Raw genomic sequence first — 19,105 nt, forward strand, 5'->3', positions numbered from 1 at the left:
CCGTTCACAATTAATAAGACAACGCGTGAATCCATGGCCACTATGCATCAAAATTACCCAAAAACACACTTAAATACCAACAAATGGGTTTAACTTGACATAAATTGTCCATTTTTTAAATAATAGCAGTTTGTGAAGCTACAAAAAACCCAACAACAACAGTCAAACCTTCTTTGGTATCTAACAAAATATACATAGAGAGATATGTATTCTCTTTCTGTGATTTATACTCATTTTCTCAATTGGAAGTTCCAGTAAACTCCAAAAATACAGATTAAGAGATGATAAGAGCATGCATATAGTTTTTCTTTTCGGGGTTGGGGGTGTCAATCATCAGAAGAAATGAGTCTAAACTTTGTTTGTTGTTTTTTGGTCAATGTTTAAACAAATCCAAAGCAATACTACGACTACCAACCACAGTACAAATGTCAGTTCTTCGCATTAAAGACGTGAAGACCACAAACCACATTGTTTTATCAGAAAACTGTCCTCAGGATGTACCAGATGATTGTACCAATTCTCAAAACAAACATTTTCTGGGTTTTGCTTTTGGTCACGCAACAGTCATACAAAAAAATGAATAGACAGCAGAAAAATGGCATGACATGCAAGAAAAATGAGGAAGGAAGCAAACAACAGTGTTTTGCTAACAGTCAAAGCCTCTAGTGGTCATTTAGAAATGTATCTTTTCTATCAAGAAAGAATGTCTTGTGCAGAGCAATAAAAATTGCATATTTGACAAGTTCTACATTTTTTCTTCTTCTACTGTTTGTTTTTCATGGAAAAAGCACCGTCAAATCATGTATTGATTTTAACAAATGCAATGTACACATAACATTGTATTATCCTAAGCCAAGAGGAGAAGAGCGCCTCAAAATACGTATTCTCTGGACTATAAGTCGCGTTTTTTTTCCGTTATCTGATTGAGCATGCAAAGAATAAATCATTTTTGACTAAAATGTATCTTTTTTTTTTTTTGGGTCTGTTCTCCATCTTTTTATAATTCTTTTAACGTAACTTTTTGATGGAATAAAACAAATTGCCCTCCCAAAAATGTGACTTTTACGATTTTACAAAAAAAAGTACTCAAAAAATCCTTTACAAAAGTTGTCATATGGCGTACGCAATTTGAAACAATAAAAAAATACTTACAAGTTGACAGGTATGTATCATACATCTAGATTTTTCTTTTTTCGTTGTATATTCTTTGGCTAGTGCGACTTATAGTCCAAAAAACAGTTCCGCCCACCATGTTTTTCAACATTCTTCCCACCAGAATAATACTCAGTCCTCCCCTGAACAAATAAATTGGACACATTTCCAACCATTGACAAAATATTCAATCTCAAAAATCCCACCATCCGAAAAATAAAAACACCGCCTCATAAGACTATTTAGGACATTCTTGACACTCCAGTGCTTGACTCCAGACGTCCCCCTACCAGTCACGGTGTGTCCTGAATGGACGTCTGCGTAACATCCAAATATGACGGAAAGAACAGTGGCGTGATGTCACCTCCTTCCATCTTCTTGGAATCATTTCAACGTTCGTTGTTGAAGCAGTTCGCCGGCCAAATTCGGCATCGTCCCGGCTACACATGACACGTAGTTCCGATTCCTACATCTCCACGCCCCCCAGATCCAAACCCCATCCCGGCACATCCCTGTTCGATGGATCCGATGAAAGATTTTGGAGGTTTCCTAGGCCCGAAGTCACCAGAACTACGTTGTACGCAGTACGAACACAGTCGTTTGAGGCCCTTTCGAAAAGCCGAGTTGGACAAACTGTAGATGAGACAATTACAGAAGCTGTTGCTGATGGCTAACCACGTGGTGAGGAAAGACGCTGCGGGATGGTGGTAAATTCCCCCGCTTTCCAGTAGGAAGTAAACGATGTAGGGTAACCAGAGTAAGTAGAAAACACTAGTGATACGGAACAGTACCATAGCGTAGCGTTTATCCGGGTACGTTGGAGCCGATGGTTGATTTTGGAACTGTTGCTGAGATTGCTGTTTTTGGGATTTGAATTCATTGGGTGACGTAGTCTCTTTGACCGGCGATCCGGAGGCGGAGCCTGGCTTTTGTGGGCGGTAACGAGCTTGCCGTTCGCTGATTTCCCGCGTATGTTGGCGGCAGATCTTGAAGATATTACCGTAAGTGAAGCAGACGGTAAGGGCAGCCGGGGCGTAGAGTAACCCAACGATGAAGGTAGTAAACGCCGGCCGGGTGCTCCATTTTACGGCGCACCACTCTACCACATCGCCATGGTAGCCCGGCTTCCCCCAGCCCAGAAAAGACGGCAGAAACACCAACGCCGAATACAACCATATCAAAACGATACAGCATCGTACCCGACACGGCGTCACTAGCGCCGCGTAGGTTAGCGGTTGCGTTATGGCGATGTAGCGGTCCACGCTAACGCAAGCTAGCGACGCCATAGACACGGATTTCAAGACGGAGACCATGTATCCGAATACCTGGCAGGTGAGTTTGGGGTCGAGTCCTTGGAGGCGGTGGAGTAGTGATAAGGACGGGAAGAGGCAGCTGACCCCGACCAGTAAATCTGCGTAGGCCATAGTTTGGATAAAAGCGCTGGTAGTGTGCTGGCTAAGTAATGGAGCACAATGGAAGACAAAGATCACTACCAGGTTGCCGGAAATAATCAAAACCGTCAAGAGGAGGATGATGGACACTTCCAGTAAGCAGGTTGTGATGATTTTAGAGTAGCTGATCTCCAGAAGACAGAACGGAGACGACAAGTTGGACAAGTCGGCAGAAGTCTGCTTCAACGGTTCCAAGGAGGAATTCATCATCTTAGGTAGGACGACGTCCTGGTAGGGTTTGTCTTTGGGTAAAGGGGAACTCCAGGATTATTTAAGGTAGCTTCCCTACTGGTGGGTTGGGTAATTAACTGTAGGGTTTTAAGAGAATGTAAAGTGTCCATGTTTTAAATGTGGAAGTAATCTGATGCTTCATTTCAGATGGATGATGGATGGAGGGGTGATGGAGCCCTCTGATTAGGGAGTATGTTGAGTTTTAGGAAAGTAGCTGGCAAATGACGGGGTGTCTATCTCCCAAAAGGGCAAAAAAACGGACATTTGTTGAACAAAATCGAGGTTATTTTATCCCCAGCAAGCCTTTGGTGGCCATTGATCCAAAAACGACTTCAACATTGCATCTTGTTGTTGTAATTGACGTCCATAGAATGGCAAAGAAAGCAAGCCATAAAAATCTATCGGCTTTCTTGTGTCTTCTTCTACCGGCTTTATTCCTCTCCAAGTTATAGTCTGGTCCCTTTGCGATCGTTATCAACTGCTGAAGTGCCGGGTGATGTTCCAGATGTTATAAATGTCCTCCGTCCTAAAGACGCATCTCCAAACCTTCTGCCGTCTGGTAGAAAGACATACCGACGCTGGGAGAAGCCTGGAAGAGCCCCGATGATTTATTCTGCCACACTCTCTTTTTCTCTTCCCTACATCCAGTCTGTCCCACTCTCTCACTCGAGAAACAGTGGCACAAGCCCCTCCCTCTTCTGTAGCTCCAACCAATCACTAGGAGTGAAGACATGTGTCTTTTACAGGCCGCCTCCCATTTTTTTTCTTCTTCCGATGCTGTGCTTTGGCGGGTAATGTCAGAATATTCGTGTGACAATTAAAGATGGAGGCTGGAGTTTGAGATTTGTGCTAACCCAATTGCGCGCAACATTGCCTCGGAAGCTATTTTCCCACATCATTAATTTTGAATAGACCTGTTTCACCATGACTGCGTTAGAATTAAAATAGCGGTCGACATTCGCACTGGAAATACACAATATGTTATAGTTGCCTTTCATTGGTGTGTACCCTTGCATTATATTGGGAAATATCCAAGTGGCAAATGTATGTGAGTGATAGATTGCAACACTTATACATAAAACAGATACTTGCTGTATTTTCTCACATATAAGCCTCCTCTGCGTATAAGACGCACCCTAAAAATGGCCTTAAAATCAATGAAATTTACAATTGGTACAATTTTCAGCTCCAGATTTATGGTTTTAATCTGGAAAGTCTTAAGAAAATCATCAGATGTGGTATATAAGTATATATGTATATGTGTTTATGTGTACATACATGTGTATATGTGTGTGTATGTGTATATGTGAATACTATATGTATATATGTATATATGTGTATATGTGTATGTATATATATATATGTATGTGTATGTGTATGTATATGTATATATGTATATGTATGTATATGTATGTATATGTATGTATATGTATGTATATGTATGTATATGTATGTATATGTATGTATATGTATGTATATGTATGTATATGTATGTATATGTATGTATATGTATGTATATGTATGTATATGTATGTATATGTATGTATATGTATGTATATGTATATGTATATGTATGTATATGTATATATGTATACATATATACATATATATTATGTATGTACAGAGAGAGAGATTTTATTAGATATTTTTAAATAATTTATTTACATGTTTATGTTTATTTATGTATTATTCTAATCTAATAGATATGTAGATATAAAATTCATTTTTTACTGCACATTCAGTTCTCTGAGGTCCTCTAACTTTGTGCTGGAATTTCTACTTCAAAATAGAGACAGGGGAAAACCTCCACATTAAAAATGCCACAACAATGGAGTTAAAAAAAAGGGGGACAGCAATAAAAAAGACCAACACATTGTTCAGACTAAAGGCAAGATAACAAGTCTGCTTGAGAAATGTATGTCAGTCTCGTCCTTCAACATGCCAATAATGCAACAACAACAACAACATGAAATCTGCCCATCAAACCCATTTGACCCAAATTAGGTCAAGGCCAATCTATTGTGAACTCTTGTGATGATTATGTACCATGTAGAATTTCCAGAAAAATTATCCAATTTCACTAAATTGGAGCAAAAATATTTTCCTCTACTACAAACGATGTCTTTGTTCTATTATGTAATCTATTGCGCTCAAATGAAGCAAGTGGGAAGATTGTGATTTGGTCGCCGGTCAAAAGTAATTTGATATTAAACAGTACTTAGATATTAAACAGTACTTAGATATTAAACAGTACTTAGATATTAAACAGTACTTAGATATTAAACAGTACTTATATATTAAACTCATGAATATCATTTTGAGAGCTGGTTTCAACAGTAAACTCTCTGCCACCATAAGACCGACAAACAAGACGGACGACCAATCATCCAGCGACCAATCAACCGGGTGACCAATCGCCTGGGCGACCAATCGCCCGGCAACCAAACATCCGAGCACCGAGTCCAAATACTACTGTTAAATCACCACATACGTATCCGGCTACATAAATATCTTTCAGTCTACAAAATTTGCGGATGCTGCATGAGCTTATTTTGAAAACGTCAGCTGGAGTGAGTCTGCACAAGCCAAGCAGACATCTTAATCTGCCTCCTGACATTGTAAACAACCACCATTAAAAGCCCTTTTGATTGCATCTAAAGTCCAACTCATGAAAACACTTAGTCGGGTTCTGGCCCGGACTTGAAATGACGCAAGATTGCCCACTAAAATTAGAAGCACCGCTACTATTTATACCCCAAAATGCGCCGCCATCCGCGTCCAAAAAGCTAATGACTTTGCAAATTTAGTTTGTCTCGTGCCAAGTAAAAGGCCGTCGCGTGATGGAGAAACGAAGACATAGGCTGCACCTTTCTCTCTCTCTCTCTTTTTCTTTCTCTCTCTCTTTCTCTCTCTCTATGCCACCCGGCAAATGCCGACACCCTCCTTTGCCTTCACGCAGCCCTCTGTCCATTGCACGAGGAGCTAAAAATAAATGACAGGAAGGGAAGAGGGGTTGGCTACTAGGGAAGAATGAAGAAAATACAGAAAAGGGAGGGAAGGGAATTGAGCTGGGAGACGAAAAGGAAGGCGACCGGGATGGAAATTGGTAATGGAAGAGTGCAGACGCCATGATGGAGGTGACAGTGTGACATCCATGAAATGATTTTTGAACTACAAACAGAAAAATGGGCTAAGAAATGACAATTATTGATTTAAAAGGGGGAATATCAGGAAATTTAATATACATCTATACTCTTCATTTTAATTTGATCCTAAGACAGAAAGTCAGCACTCATGATTGACTTTCCCGGGCCGCACAAAATGATGCGGCGGGCCATATTTGGCCCCCGGGCCGCCACTTTGACACCAGTGCAATCTGCAAGGTCGTCTTTGTGGATTAATTTTGCCAAAAGCAACAAAGTGGCACATCAGCCAAGAGAAAAATATTGATTAAAAAGATATCCATGAATTAACTGAGCTACAAAAGGCAAACTATTGTTTTTAATTATTCAAATTTAAAATTTACTGTGATTTAAAGGGAAAAACTGTCCTATTAATCTATTAATTTGCAAGCATGATCACACTGCACCTGCAAAAAAATAAATAAATAAATAAAATCAAATAAAAATCATGTGCTCTTGCACCCAACAAAAAACAACATCACACAGACAAAAAATAATAAGCCAATTCTTTTAAAAAAGAGACAAAAGTTGCCGGCGGGATTGCGCAATCAAACCAACCTCATGTGAACGAGTTCGGTTGAAATCCATATACGTCACATGACCAAAAAAAACAAATCACATGCTTTTCATTTTCCACAAAAGGCTATCAGTTCTTTAAAAACTTGTTTTTTCATCATGCCAATACACACCTCTCTTGAAGAGGGCGTTGCCATGGCGACAATAAAAGCACACGGATGGGAACAACCCTGAGGTAACGACGAGTTAAACGCCACAGCGGCCTTTTTGTTCGATAAAAATCTCTTCGGGACGCGGAAAAACGTTTATGCAAGTTCCCATTAGATGTCAGTCAAAAAATCCCCCCAAAAAACCTGTATTTTATATAAAAAAAAGCCTTTCAAAATGCTCATTAACTGAGTTGACAGACTAAAGTGAAAGTTTACTTTTATAATTGTGGTAACAAGTTTTTTTGTTGTTGAGTTTTTAGAAATGTACGTTATGTTCTAACACACAAACGGCGAAGAATTAAAGGCGCCACTGGCTAGGACACTTTGTGCGAAGAGGACAAAGGGAGAAGCGTACACATGGTGAACAAAAGCAAAAAGCGAAAAAAACTCATTAAAGGACTGGTACATGAGGACGGCATGTCCAAATGACAAAAAAAATGGTCAATGGTAGTTAAATAAGTGGACCCGCTATAGCAGTTAATGAGCTAAAATAACAAGTATGAAAATTATCCATATGTATAATGCAAAAATGGATAGATTTAAGGCATATTTTAGCATTTTTCTAAATTGACACAATAGGAACGGTGATAGAAAGTTTACTGTTGAAGCCAGCTCTCAAAATTATATTTATGAGAGAGATTAATATCTAAGAGAGAGAGTTTAATATCTAAGTATGGTTTATTATCGAAGTAATGTTGAAAACAGTAGATATAATGAATATAATTTTGGAGAGTTGTTTTCAACAGTACTTCGATATTAAACAGTACTTAGATGTTAAACAGTACTTAGATATTAAACAGTACTTAAATATTAAACAGTACTTAAATATTAAACAGTACTTAGATATTTAACAGTACTTAGATTTAAACAGTACTTAGATATTAAACAGTACTTAGATATTAAACAGTACTGAGATATTAAACAGTACTCAGATATTAAACAGTACTCAGATATTAAACAGTACTTAGATATTAAACAGTACTTAATTATTAAACAGTACTTCGATATTAAACAGTACTTAGATATTTAACAGTACTTAATTATTAAACAGTACTTAGATATGTCCATCAATTGCCAACTAAAATAACTCAATTAATGGCATTAGGTGACCAAGCTAATTCCCTCTAAAAGTTAAAAACTTTTCCTGGGTATCAGATCAGGACATCATCAGATTGTCCAAATCAGGCGGAGTCACATGCCAAAAATATTAAATCGAAACATCCCGAGGCAAAATGGGAATTTTATATTTGCTCAAGGGTGCGAGTACCCCCCTCATGAGAACAAAATGACAGAAGTAAAGCCAAGTTCTCAATCTAAAAATGTCCAATTAAGGGCTTATGCTATTTAGGAACTTTCCTGTGGAACTGGGAACCTTTGCATTGCATGTTTGGACTGTGGGAACCATATTCCCAAAATAGAAGCCAACCCTACTGGGATTTTAGATTGACTCAACTGGTTACAAACCTCCAGAGACGTAACGGGTAGCCTTTAAAACCTGACTATTCTAACTACAAACTTACATATATATACATGTTCATTAACATGAATATAAATATGCTCATTAATATATAATGTCCCTTATCAAATGAATCAATCCACTCAAGTAAACTGTACTGACGGTCCATAAGAACAGTAGTATAAGTACAGTAGTATAATGGCGTACATTAAATCACAAAAACTGGAAACTTTAAAGCATCATAAAAGACAATACGCATCTCAGCTTCCACCACTTCAACCTGCTGCCTTCTGGAAGGCGCTACCGAGCCATAACAGCCAAGACAAACAGACTCAAGGACAGTTTTTTGCCAAGAACTGTCACCATACTCAAGGACCTGGAGAAACTACTTTTACTACTTATTAATGATGTTGACAACTTATTTATCTATTACTATGTATTGATTATTTATGTGTCATTATGTGTTTATTGTTGAGTCCATAGATTAATGAGAATAAAAGCATCTAATAGAGGATTTTTTGGTCTTACCTTTGTGATAAGAGTGCGGTACTCCTCCACCTGGTGGTCATTGTTGTGGCAACCGGACAAGAGTTGCCAAACCTCCCCACGAAGCGCTTCGGGAACGCCGCTTCGGACCAGAGCTGGAAGTGGGCGAGGACGCACGGACAAGTTCGTATGCCTGGTGGAGAAATTGTCAGTAAATTAAGACTCCATTTTTGGGGGTTAGTAAACGAATTAAAATTTGAAATGAATGGAAAATCCATCATTTGTCCTAAAAACTGGAAACCAGTTCTTGAGAGTTGAATGTTTTACAACAATAACTACAGTAATCCCTCGAATATTGCGGTTAATGTACACCAGACATTTTCGCGATAATTGCAAAGTAGCAAAACAAATAAATATATGTATTTTTTTAAAATAATTGATAGTAGAAAATCACATATGATAAGTCAAAAAGAGGTACTCAAGATGTGAGTATCGATGTATGGCTATGATTTATGTTATTTTTTTGGTGAGTTTTGAAAGAAAAACTTACCATTTGGATAACAAATCTCCCCATGTTTCCAGGATCTTTTCTGCACATTCTTTGGAAACATCGCCAGAACCACTAAGTAATGGTTCGTCATTATCTGTAGACACAAAATGACAAATTTTGGTCCATAAAATAATTGAAAGCATCATAACTGATCACATTTATCTCAGAAAAGTCAAATAAATGGAAATAATACAAGTTTAGCGACTATTATATTCAAAACTGTCCATTTACAGCAATATATTTTGTATTTTTTCCTCTTTGATGAATCCTATAATCACTATTTTAATCAAAATACTAATAACAAGCTTTTGAAATATATCTTAATAAAAATTAAAGAGGAAAATGTGCAAGATTAAGCTAGATATGTTGACGACACTGGTGAAGAATATCCCCTTCCAGGCATATCATGAAAACTGACAATAGACAGAGGTTCTATTGAATTCAACTTTTTTCAACCTTTCTTAGAAATTGCAAAAAATTGCCAGGAAAAAACATTCTTCTTAACCCACTGGTGTCAAAGTGGCGGCTCAGGGGCCAAATCTGGCCCGCCAAATCATTTTGTGCGGCCCAACAAAGTATTTTTTTTGTTTCAGGATCAAATTAAAATTTAGATTTTATATATAAATTATATTTGCTGATTTTCCTCTTTTTTTAAATCAAAAATTGCTATTTTTTAAATCCATTTTTTCTTTTTAGTTCAAAAGCATTTTGTAATATCTAAACATTTTCATTTTTCCACTTTAAAAGTGAACATTATTAAAAAATATACTTTTCTTTTAAAATGAAAAACAAATTAAAAGATGTTTTCCCTTACTAATAATTTAAAAAAGCTCAAATAAACATTGTTTTACATCTTGAAAAACAACTAAATATTTTAGGGCTTTTGAGCCATTAATTTAAACCCAAATTTTGAATAAAAATAGCTAAATATTATATCTAACCCAAGTTTGACACCCTTGGTTTAACCCACCTGATTTCCCAGTTTTAATTCCCCTCCGATTCACCCAAAATTTTTGCAACAAGTGCGCCCCAATTTTTTTTGGCGTCATTTTTAACCACTTCCCACGTCACAAAGAACATGTTTACCCTGCAGGGCAACCTTGAAAAATGTAAAAATCTATTCACATGAGCAGTGTTTATAAAACATTTTCACCCACAAAAACTCATCCCATCGGTCACGCGCACGTCTAAAACAAAAGGGGCGCTGGAGCCATGACGGAGACAGAATACATGGGAAATAACACTTGTGATAACTGCTTATCAGTTAAGCCTTAAACTAGTGGTCAGGAACAAACAATTATTATATTTCATTCCTCGAGAGCCTTATTACGAATTTTAAACGTCAAAATAATGAAAATTTATAATACTTTCAAGATTTAAAGTACAAAAAATGTCAGAACTCTTTTAAAAACATTGTTAAAGACCTTCAATTCTGCAAAAAACTCTTTAAAAACTGAAAAAATTGCAAAAAACCCTTCTTGCATAGGAAAATATGAAATCAAGGAAGAACCTTAAAGAACTATAATACCACAGAAGAAGAGCAAAAGTCAAATGTACCTTCCTCTTCATCATCCTCAGGTGGAGAAGTCACCAGAGAGCTACCAGCTCTACCAGTAAGGACACCAGGACTGGCTGTGGTTTTTCGTTTCTCTCTCTCCGTCTCACTTTCTAAACTCAGAACTTCGTAAAGTGAATCCGAGGATGGACTTTTCCGCTCTTTCCGTTCCATCTAAAATAACATTTAAAAAAACACCATGACATCACCTCAACTTTTGATTGTGTGAAGTTGACACAAAGTCGTTTTTTTGGTCAAATTTGTGGACACCAACGTACCTGCCGCAGTTTAAGATAGAAAGTTTCGGTATGGTTGCGCTTGCTGAAGGGCCAGAAAAGCCGATCGTTGGGCGAGCACACCCGCACCCTGGTCTCCAGAAGGAAACGTACCGGTTCCTCGACTTCGGTAATGACCAGGTCCACTGCTGTTGTCATGTACATGAATTTATCTAAAAAAATAATAATAATTCGGTATCAAATTTAGGCTGTAACTACGATTGGACAATATTTTTCCTCACTGACGTTTTGGTTCTCTTAAGTAATACATAAGCTAGTATTTGTTACCTTTAGGTGTTTCCTCATTGACAGCCTGAAACTGGGGTGTACTTGGGTTCCAACTTCCTGTGATGATGTAAGACTTCCCATCAGAGCTTTTTCCCATTGACTCCTAAAGGAGCAACCATTGGAGGAAATTAGCTCACTGTATTACTCATAAAATATTTAAAAAAAATGCCATCTTTCAAGTGAATACAAACAAAATAACAGTATACCAAGTCACCCACATAAATAAGTACTGTATTTTTTACATATATAAGGCGCACTGGATTATAAGGCGCACCCTCAACGAATGACATTTTAATTTTTCGTCCAGTCCATAGTCCAGTGCGCCTTATATATATAAGGCGCACTGGACTATAAGGCGCCCTGTCTATTTTGTAGAAAACTTCAGACTTTTAAGTGCGCCTTATAGTCGTGAAAAGTCTTGTAAACAAAGAAAATAACTTTATACCAAGTCTAGAAGGTGCATGTCACTGTTCTTGACGTTCTTTCCAGGGCTAAGCAGAAGACCAAAACACCTAGAATACAAAAAATAACAAAGTAAGAAGAGGCAATCATACAAAAGAATGTGTCAAATCTAAAGATATTTATCAGGGTTGATGTTTTCCAAGGTCTTTAACTGTGTGTGTGTGTTTTTTGTGGATGGGTGTGTGGATATGTTATTACCTCTCAATAGCCAGTTCCTTATTGGATGTCTGCTGGACGTAAATGACAATTTTCTTCCCCATTCCAGCACGCAATTTGAAGCTCTGCTTGTCTTTATCTTTTGCAACGGCACTAGAAATAAAAAATCAGTAAAAAACCATGTCAACAAATAATACGACCTAGATTAGTGGAAAAAAATGACCAATTATTACCATCAGGATTGTATTTTTGTACTTTTTTACATGATATTTCAAACTGATTCTGCATCCTTATTTGTTTTTTTTACCTGAAAGTGCCTTTCCCATCATCCTCCTTGATTTCTAGGCTGACAGTGAAGGTAAACAAGTCACTGTCGGGCGTAAGTGGCGCCGGATGCTGAGACGCCGCCGCCGACTTTTTAGCAGAGCGCCGAAACGCTGTGGCAAAGCTGTACAAAATCCTGCTTACCTGCAAACATGACCAAGTGAATAATGTATGTAATACAATGTCAAATAAAACACATTTTCACCTAAATCAAAACAAATGCCCCAAAAAAATCATAATTTCCAACTAAAAATACATGTATTTTTTTCCTAGCTAACCACCAACAGCCTATTAAGTTATTTTCTTAAAGCTATAGTTATCTGAAAAACAACTATTTTAACAGGTAGTCTCCATTTTACTGCACCAATATATACATAGAGTAAAAAAAATCTATTTCTAAATGTATTTAATGAAACAAATCACCAAAAATGACTACATTTTTTTTGCTCATTAAAACAAAAACCCTCACATAAGACAATCTGCAGCTAGAATTCAAACATTAAACCTCAAAATGCTAATTTTATCTCCTACATGCTAAAATACCAAGCTGACCTTTTAAGTTTTATGCGAGTATTTTGCGTGACGAAAATTTCAATTTGGACCGGGGGGCTCTTAACCGGGTTGTATTCCCTCCCCCGTTTCAGTTAAACTATACGAGAGGTGACAAACCTCCCTATCACATTCTTCTCCAGGCTTTTCTTGGTATTTTGGTGTAAGATATACGCTCCACGGCCCAGATAGCATAACATAAAACCTTCCTAACACGGACGTGGCCCCCGTAGGACATGCTACGGGGGGTTTAGCGATCCAAAACCAGGTCGACAAAATACTGTTCGTATGACTAGACTGCAATTTGATGAGAAAATGTAGTATTTTCTTTAGTTTTTGCGATTTTAAAAGCTTTAATATTGTCAAAAAACACATCATTTACTCTGGTTTTAATCAGAAGAACATATTCATGCCTACAAAATGATCACAAGAATAATATTAGTCTTAGATGATCTGCAGTTGGGATTAAAATAATTATTTTGATGCCTGCAGACAAGAATCGAGGCAAAATTAAGCCCAAAAACACGTTTTGGCAAAAATAATGATGCGTAACCATGTGTCGGAAGCTAGTTATTCCTGGGATAAACATTTCTTTGATCCATTATGTGAGCTTGGATGCACTTTTTAGCAAAAAAACTGATGATCACAAGCTTCCTCGTGAGCTCCGGCATCATAATTCACAAAATTGAGCACCAAATAAATGACTGAATAACAGTTTTTCTGTGGTTAACACAGAAAAAACGGCAAAAAAAAATATTGTTTTGGATAAAAATGACTTACCGCTTCTTGGATTTGGCATCGAAAGACATGGATCCTGAAGATCTCGGCGTTGTAGTGGCTTTCCGTGAAGGCGAAACAGTCGCTCTCTGGCGTGCCGTCATGCCCACGCACGCAGAACATAATCTTATAGATGGGATAGTTGGCAATCTCCGTACTGTTGTTGGGATCCAAAAGCCTGTGAAAAACAAACCGAGGCTCAAAATGACGCAAAATGTGAAAATCTTTCCACCACTTCAACCTGCTGCCTTCTGGAAGGCGCTACCAAGCCATAACAGCCAAGACAAACAGACTCAAGGACAGTTTCTTCCCAAAAGCTGCCACAATACTCAGTTTCTGCACCTAGACTTATTGCTAGCCACTTTTATCACTTTGTACCACTTAACTATGTTGACTACTACTTACTATTATTTTGACATCTTATCTATTACTATTCATTGATTATTTATTCATCATTACTATATATTGATGATCTATATGTTGGTTTATTTGTTGTTGAGTCCACCATATTAGCACTAAACCTCTCCAAACCCATTAAACTCATCAAACTGATCTACTACTATATATTTATGTATTATTTATTATATATTTGTATGTTTATTGTTGTTTATGCACTACATAGTGAATGATTTATCGCATTGTACTTGTGTAATGACAATAACAATGTAATTGACTAATACTAAGCTGGACCAGTCCCAAAACGAGCGTCCAATAAAATCGTCTTACCTGACGGTGCCTTCAGAGACGCCTGGCACGGACAGGGTGACGTCCAAGGGTACCTGGCACTGGCCCCTGAGGATGCTCATCATCCGGAGGGCTTCCACTTCACTGCGGGGGGCGTTGACCGAAGCGCAGCCCAGATATGTCAACTGGCTGAATACCACACTGTCCTCATCTGGGATGGGACTACTGGGACTGCCGTCTGATGACGAATCGTCTCCTGTGGAAAAGGAAACCCGCCATGTTAGTTTAGTTGGGCGATATGACAAAAAATTGTTATCACGATATTATTATTATTTTTTTTAAGTCTATTGATTATTATCAAAACAACTATTATGTCATTTTTGCTTAAAATATGAAACTTAAAACTTCTGTGAATAAATAAATAGAATACTTTCCTCCTCATTCAAATATGTAAGTAGCTATGATACCCTACTTTATAAGAGAATCTGATTTTTTTTAAGTATTATTGTTTTTCTGTAGTACAATAATCTCCCTCCTTGTGTACTATAAAAAGTAAAGAATAAAACCTGCAAAAACATCTTAATTTTTTATCAATTTGCCTCCAAAATAAAAGTATCTGTGCAATATAAAATACATAAAAATTGCCAAGCACATTATTTTCATCCAAAAAGAAACAATTTAACTCACATATGTCCATCTACAAAAATACTTCCAATTTTTCCCCAAAAAATAACAAATTTTAGCTTTTTGCAACATTTTCAGAACATTTACATAAAACTGAGAAACACCTTGACATCAATTAAGAAAAATACGACGTTATCTTAAGGACATTTTCAATAAGTCTGCTCTTTTCAAGCCCTTTTAAATGTTTTAAAAAGCACAGATTTGATCAAAAACTCACCACGATACGATCGCTCATTCAGCTCACTCTCTTGAGCTGTCTGAACTGGAAGTACCATCTCCACCCGGGGCGATGGCGCGCACTGGGGGTCCGTGGGCGTGGCTACAGGTGACGTTACGGGACCCGTGGGTGGTCCCGCCTTGGCCTCGGGCAAAGACGGGTCCATCAGGACGTCCTCTAGCTCTTTTTGTAGTTGCTGTTCACTGCCATTTCCCACAATCTGATACACAAAAACATCAATTTTTGTCAAAATACGACATTAAAGTCCACATTTAGGGCTACAAAGATATCACTATACAAAAACTACATTCTGAAATCAATGAAGTAATACTCGAGTAACAACATTACAACAGCAATGTGAGGCATTTGATTTAAATATAATATACCTCTTGCATCAAATGAAGCTTTTTGGTAAAAAAAATGATGAGTTGGTTAGTAGGAGTGTAAATTGCGTCAAAAATTTTGGATTTTATTGTTTTCAGGCAAGAGATTTGCAGGGAAATATTGATACCTTACGACAAATAGTTTGCATACAAATATTTTTGTCAAATAAGTTCACTAACTGCAATACCACGTTTTTCCACCTGCAAATTACAGTAATACCTCATTTATCGTAGTTTTTCGGTCTCAAGACCTAACGCAATAAGTCAAATCTAGCACAATATACAAACACATACATAAATGTATTTTATTTGATGTAAAATGGACAAAATATCACATCCGCATAAAAATATATTAAAAATAGCCCCAAAACACCGCATTTTAACTCCAAAGGCAACATAACATTCTCACGAGGTCAAAGGTCACAATACCAGCTTTTCAATTAAAACAGAACCTTGTTGAAAACTCAAGTTTTTTTGAGGGACTTTTGGACTTTTAAACGTCAAGCGAAAAAGCCTCCACGAAAACTAAAGCAAAGCAGCCACTAGGGGGCAGACGGCGGTCACTCGACAACTAGCCCAGCACAAAAGACGGACGGACAATCACCACGGACGGGGTCACAAGACAGGGAGAGAAGAAGAAAGAGGAAAGCAAAGAATGAAAGACTGACCTTAAAGCTGACCCCTTCCTCTGAAATCACCTGCATAACAAACAACAAGTTTAGACACACTAACACTAACTGACGGGGGATGACCAATCGCTGGCGAGAACTCAATTGTGATCGGGATGAACAAGCGAATGAGGTGATTCCCACTGAACTGATGTGAACAACATGCTGATAAACCACCACTTCAATCCAAACTAACATATTTTTCCATACATAAGGCGCACCACATTATAAGGCGCACTGCATTATAAGGCGCACCCTCAATGAATGACACATTTTAATTGTTTTTCCATCTATAAAGCGCACTGAGGAAATTTTGGAGAAAATTTCAGACTTTTAAGTGCGCATTATAGTCCTGAAAATACGGTACTCCAATTCACCCCCATTTTATAGGCTATATTCGACCATTATTTTGCAATAATAATAATAATAAATACTCCTAAATGTATAAAAACTAGTCCCTAGTCAAATCAGCATCTCTACACAAAGTCCATTCTCTAGTGGCGCCATCTTCTGGTATACAGCTATAAAAACACTTCAGTGGAAGATTAAATAAAAGTGGACAAGTGGAAATGTAATTAGCAACACAAAAAATGCCGTCCAATGAGTTCCAGACAAAAAAAATGATGGGATTTCATTCCAATCTATAAGGAGGACAACTTTTCACCAATACTAATGTCCTACAAGTGTAATCAGTGGATTGTTGTCAGGTGCTGCTTGTTATGTGCACAACCCCCGATGCTTCAAGTTTCTGTGCCGGATGGCTTGGAACAAAAAAGCACCCCCGCCCGCTCTAGTGGGTTAAAAAAAAAGAAAAAAAAGAAGGAAAGGGAAAAGACTACATTTCGTGGTACCTGAGCGTCGCCATTCTTACCTTCAATCCTGTCTTTTCATCATCGCTTCCATTATTCGTGGACGAGGGTGTCTCGTCTCCCAGCCGTGACACGAGGACAAAGTCCTCGCTGTTGAGAGTGGACACCGAATCAGAGGACAGGCTAATCTTGCCCACCAAGCCCTTTTCATCCATGGCTGTCGCTCCGACCCTTTGCCGCTTTGCTCATGAATGGAAGACACCAATGTGGTGGGAGATGATGTGCAAAAACACCTGGAAAAGGGGGATAAAAATTGTATTACATGATTATATTACATCAACTGGGTTTGGCTCTGGCAACCCGTACAAGGATGTGAAACATGAATGTGAAACATGAATGAATGACACATTTACACTATTAGATGTTTGTAACGTGGTTATTATTGTTATTTTTTGCACATTTGTTATTTGCATTTGTGTTTTTTAATTTTTATTTTCGCAAAAGCGTCTCCATATCCATCAAAACGCAATTAACTAACAAGAAATACATTGTGGTGCATTCACTGTCCCAATGTAGAATAGTAATTCCAGCTAAAACTACAATATAATTCGACACCATCTCATTTGTCACACTAAGGAACGCAAAACAAGTTCCTAAATGAAAACTCTGCAAAAAAATGACATGCATATTTATTATGATTTCCCAATGATACCAAAACAAACAAAAAAGGCCATGCGACTTCATGCGTTACAGTTTTATAGACGTCACGCCGTATGAGCGTCCATTAATTAGCTCGTGGCCCCCACTTAATCCACACCTGCCACCCTAAATGACGCACGCAAATACTGGCGCATCCTAAACATATACCAAACGCCAACTTTGTTCTCATATGCAATTATGTTTTAATTAATTCCACCTTATGTCTTGATCGGACCCTGAACGCAATCATTAGCTTGCTGGTTTAGCATCCACAAATCGATGATCTAACCACGTTGATTTCAATGTAAAGTTGACCGATCTGTTCTAAACACTTTATTAGGATTCCCACGCGGAGGTGTCGAGAACGCACGGGCACATATGCGGCCAAGGAAGGGTCGAAAAAGCCCGATTACAGGCCATCACAGTACTAAATCGGGATGTCAAGCTAGCCTGCTACACTCAGTTACCGCAGATGAAGTGCTGTATTTTCATCATAATTGGAGATCGGTCAATGTATACACATTTAAATGGCCTTACCTTTGCGATTATATCTTCTGGTAGGCGGTTCGGCGCTACATAGTGGTTGGCCGAATTTGTCGGACGCCAAACAGCATCCGGGCGAGCTGTAAACACAAGCCCGTAGCAAAGCAAAGCCAAGTGGCTGTCACCACAAATGCGCATGCGCCAACTCTATTACAGCCTAAGGTTGTGATGCTCTTCATCCATAAAAAAAATGGAATTTGGGGGAAAAGGGCAGAAAAAAACATCAGATTTCGTTAATTATACAGTGATTTAATCACCCAAGTGTTAGTTTCTGTTTTAGAGGGGGGAAAACAGTAGGAAAAAGCTAAGAAACCCAACAAAACTTTGCTGGATTTCAAATCATGAAAAACTTGGCAACCCAAGACAAGAATTCCAATTAAATTCCATTGAATACTTTTTATTGTCATTATACAAGTATAATGAGATTAACCCCTTCATCATACAGTGCACAAATGACAACAAATAATAAGAAATAATCAATAATACATAAATAAATATTTTTTCCAAAAAGTAATCATCATAATAAGCAGTCAACAACATGAATAATTGCAATGATGAGCAATATTGATGCTTACCTTGTAAACACAGGACTTCTTCTAAATACAGAATTTATTATACATTCAAATAACAGCCATTTAGAAGGTGATGCTATTTAAACATCAGGTTTAGAAAATGATAAAACTTATTGAGAAGTTTATTTTGCTTTACTGTTGCATGCATCCACACACACACACACACACACACACACACACACACACACACACACACACACACACATTATATTAATGCGTTGTAAAAG

At 37.7% G+C, this 19,105-nt stretch overlaps 2 protein-coding genes across 5 annotated transcripts in view; both read right to left on the reverse strand.

The window, feature by feature from the left end:
• rabgap1 (RAB GTPase activating protein 1) overlaps positions 1–18,459 on the reverse strand; it is a 32,590-nt gene extending 14,131 nt beyond the window's left edge. For 2 of the 4 annotated variants that reach the window (XM_077737572.1, XM_077737569.1), the window contains exons 1-15: positions 18,301–18,459; positions 17,127–17,357; positions 16,256–16,285; positions 15,591–15,608; positions 15,205–15,424; positions 14,346–14,559; positions 13,623–13,797; positions 12,277–12,437; positions 12,012–12,122; positions 11,797–11,863; positions 11,352–11,454; positions 11,067–11,236; positions 10,791–10,962; positions 9,234–9,327; positions 8,726–8,876 (exon numbers count right to left, since the gene is read on the reverse strand). In XM_077737572.1, the coding sequence (XP_077593698.1) occupies positions 8,726–8,876; positions 9,234–9,327; positions 10,791–10,962; positions 11,067–11,236; positions 11,352–11,454; positions 11,797–11,863; positions 12,012–12,122; positions 12,277–12,437; positions 13,623–13,797; positions 14,346–14,559; positions 15,205–15,424; positions 15,591–15,608; positions 16,256–16,285; positions 17,127–17,279 (1,839 nt within the window). In that variant the 5' untranslated portion in view covers positions 17,280–17,357; positions 18,301–18,459. The remainder of the gene's footprint in view (positions 1–8,725; positions 8,877–9,233; positions 9,328–10,790; positions 10,963–11,066; positions 11,237–11,351; positions 11,455–11,796; positions 11,864–12,011; positions 12,123–12,276; positions 12,438–13,622; positions 13,798–14,345; positions 14,560–15,204; positions 15,425–15,590; positions 15,609–16,255; positions 16,286–17,126; positions 17,358–18,300) is intronic. The other 2 variants (XM_077737570.1, XM_077737571.1) reach the window with 2 other exon arrangements.
• Positions 977–3,466, reverse strand: LOC144210611 (putative G-protein coupled receptor 21). The gene has a single exon (XM_077737355.1). The coding sequence runs from the start codon at positions 2,811–2,813 to the stop codon at positions 1,593–1,595; it is 1,221 nt and encodes a 406-aa protein (XP_077593481.1). The 5' UTR covers positions 2,814–3,466; the 3' UTR covers positions 977–1,592.
• Positions 18,460–19,105: the final 646 nt, after the last annotated feature.

This window comes from Stigmatopora nigra, chromosome 17, assembly GCF_051989575.1.
Source record: "Stigmatopora nigra isolate UIUO_SnigA chromosome 17, RoL_Snig_1.1, whole genome shotgun sequence".
Lineage (NCBI taxonomy): Eukaryota > Metazoa > Chordata > Actinopteri > Syngnathiformes > Syngnathidae > Stigmatopora > Stigmatopora nigra.

Bases quoted from the DNA above. Each gene is read 5' to 3' on its own strand.
- LOC144210611 (XM_077737355.1), bottom strand. From the start codon at position 2,813: ATGATGAATTCCTCCTTGGAACCGTTGAAGCAGACTTCTGCCGACTTG.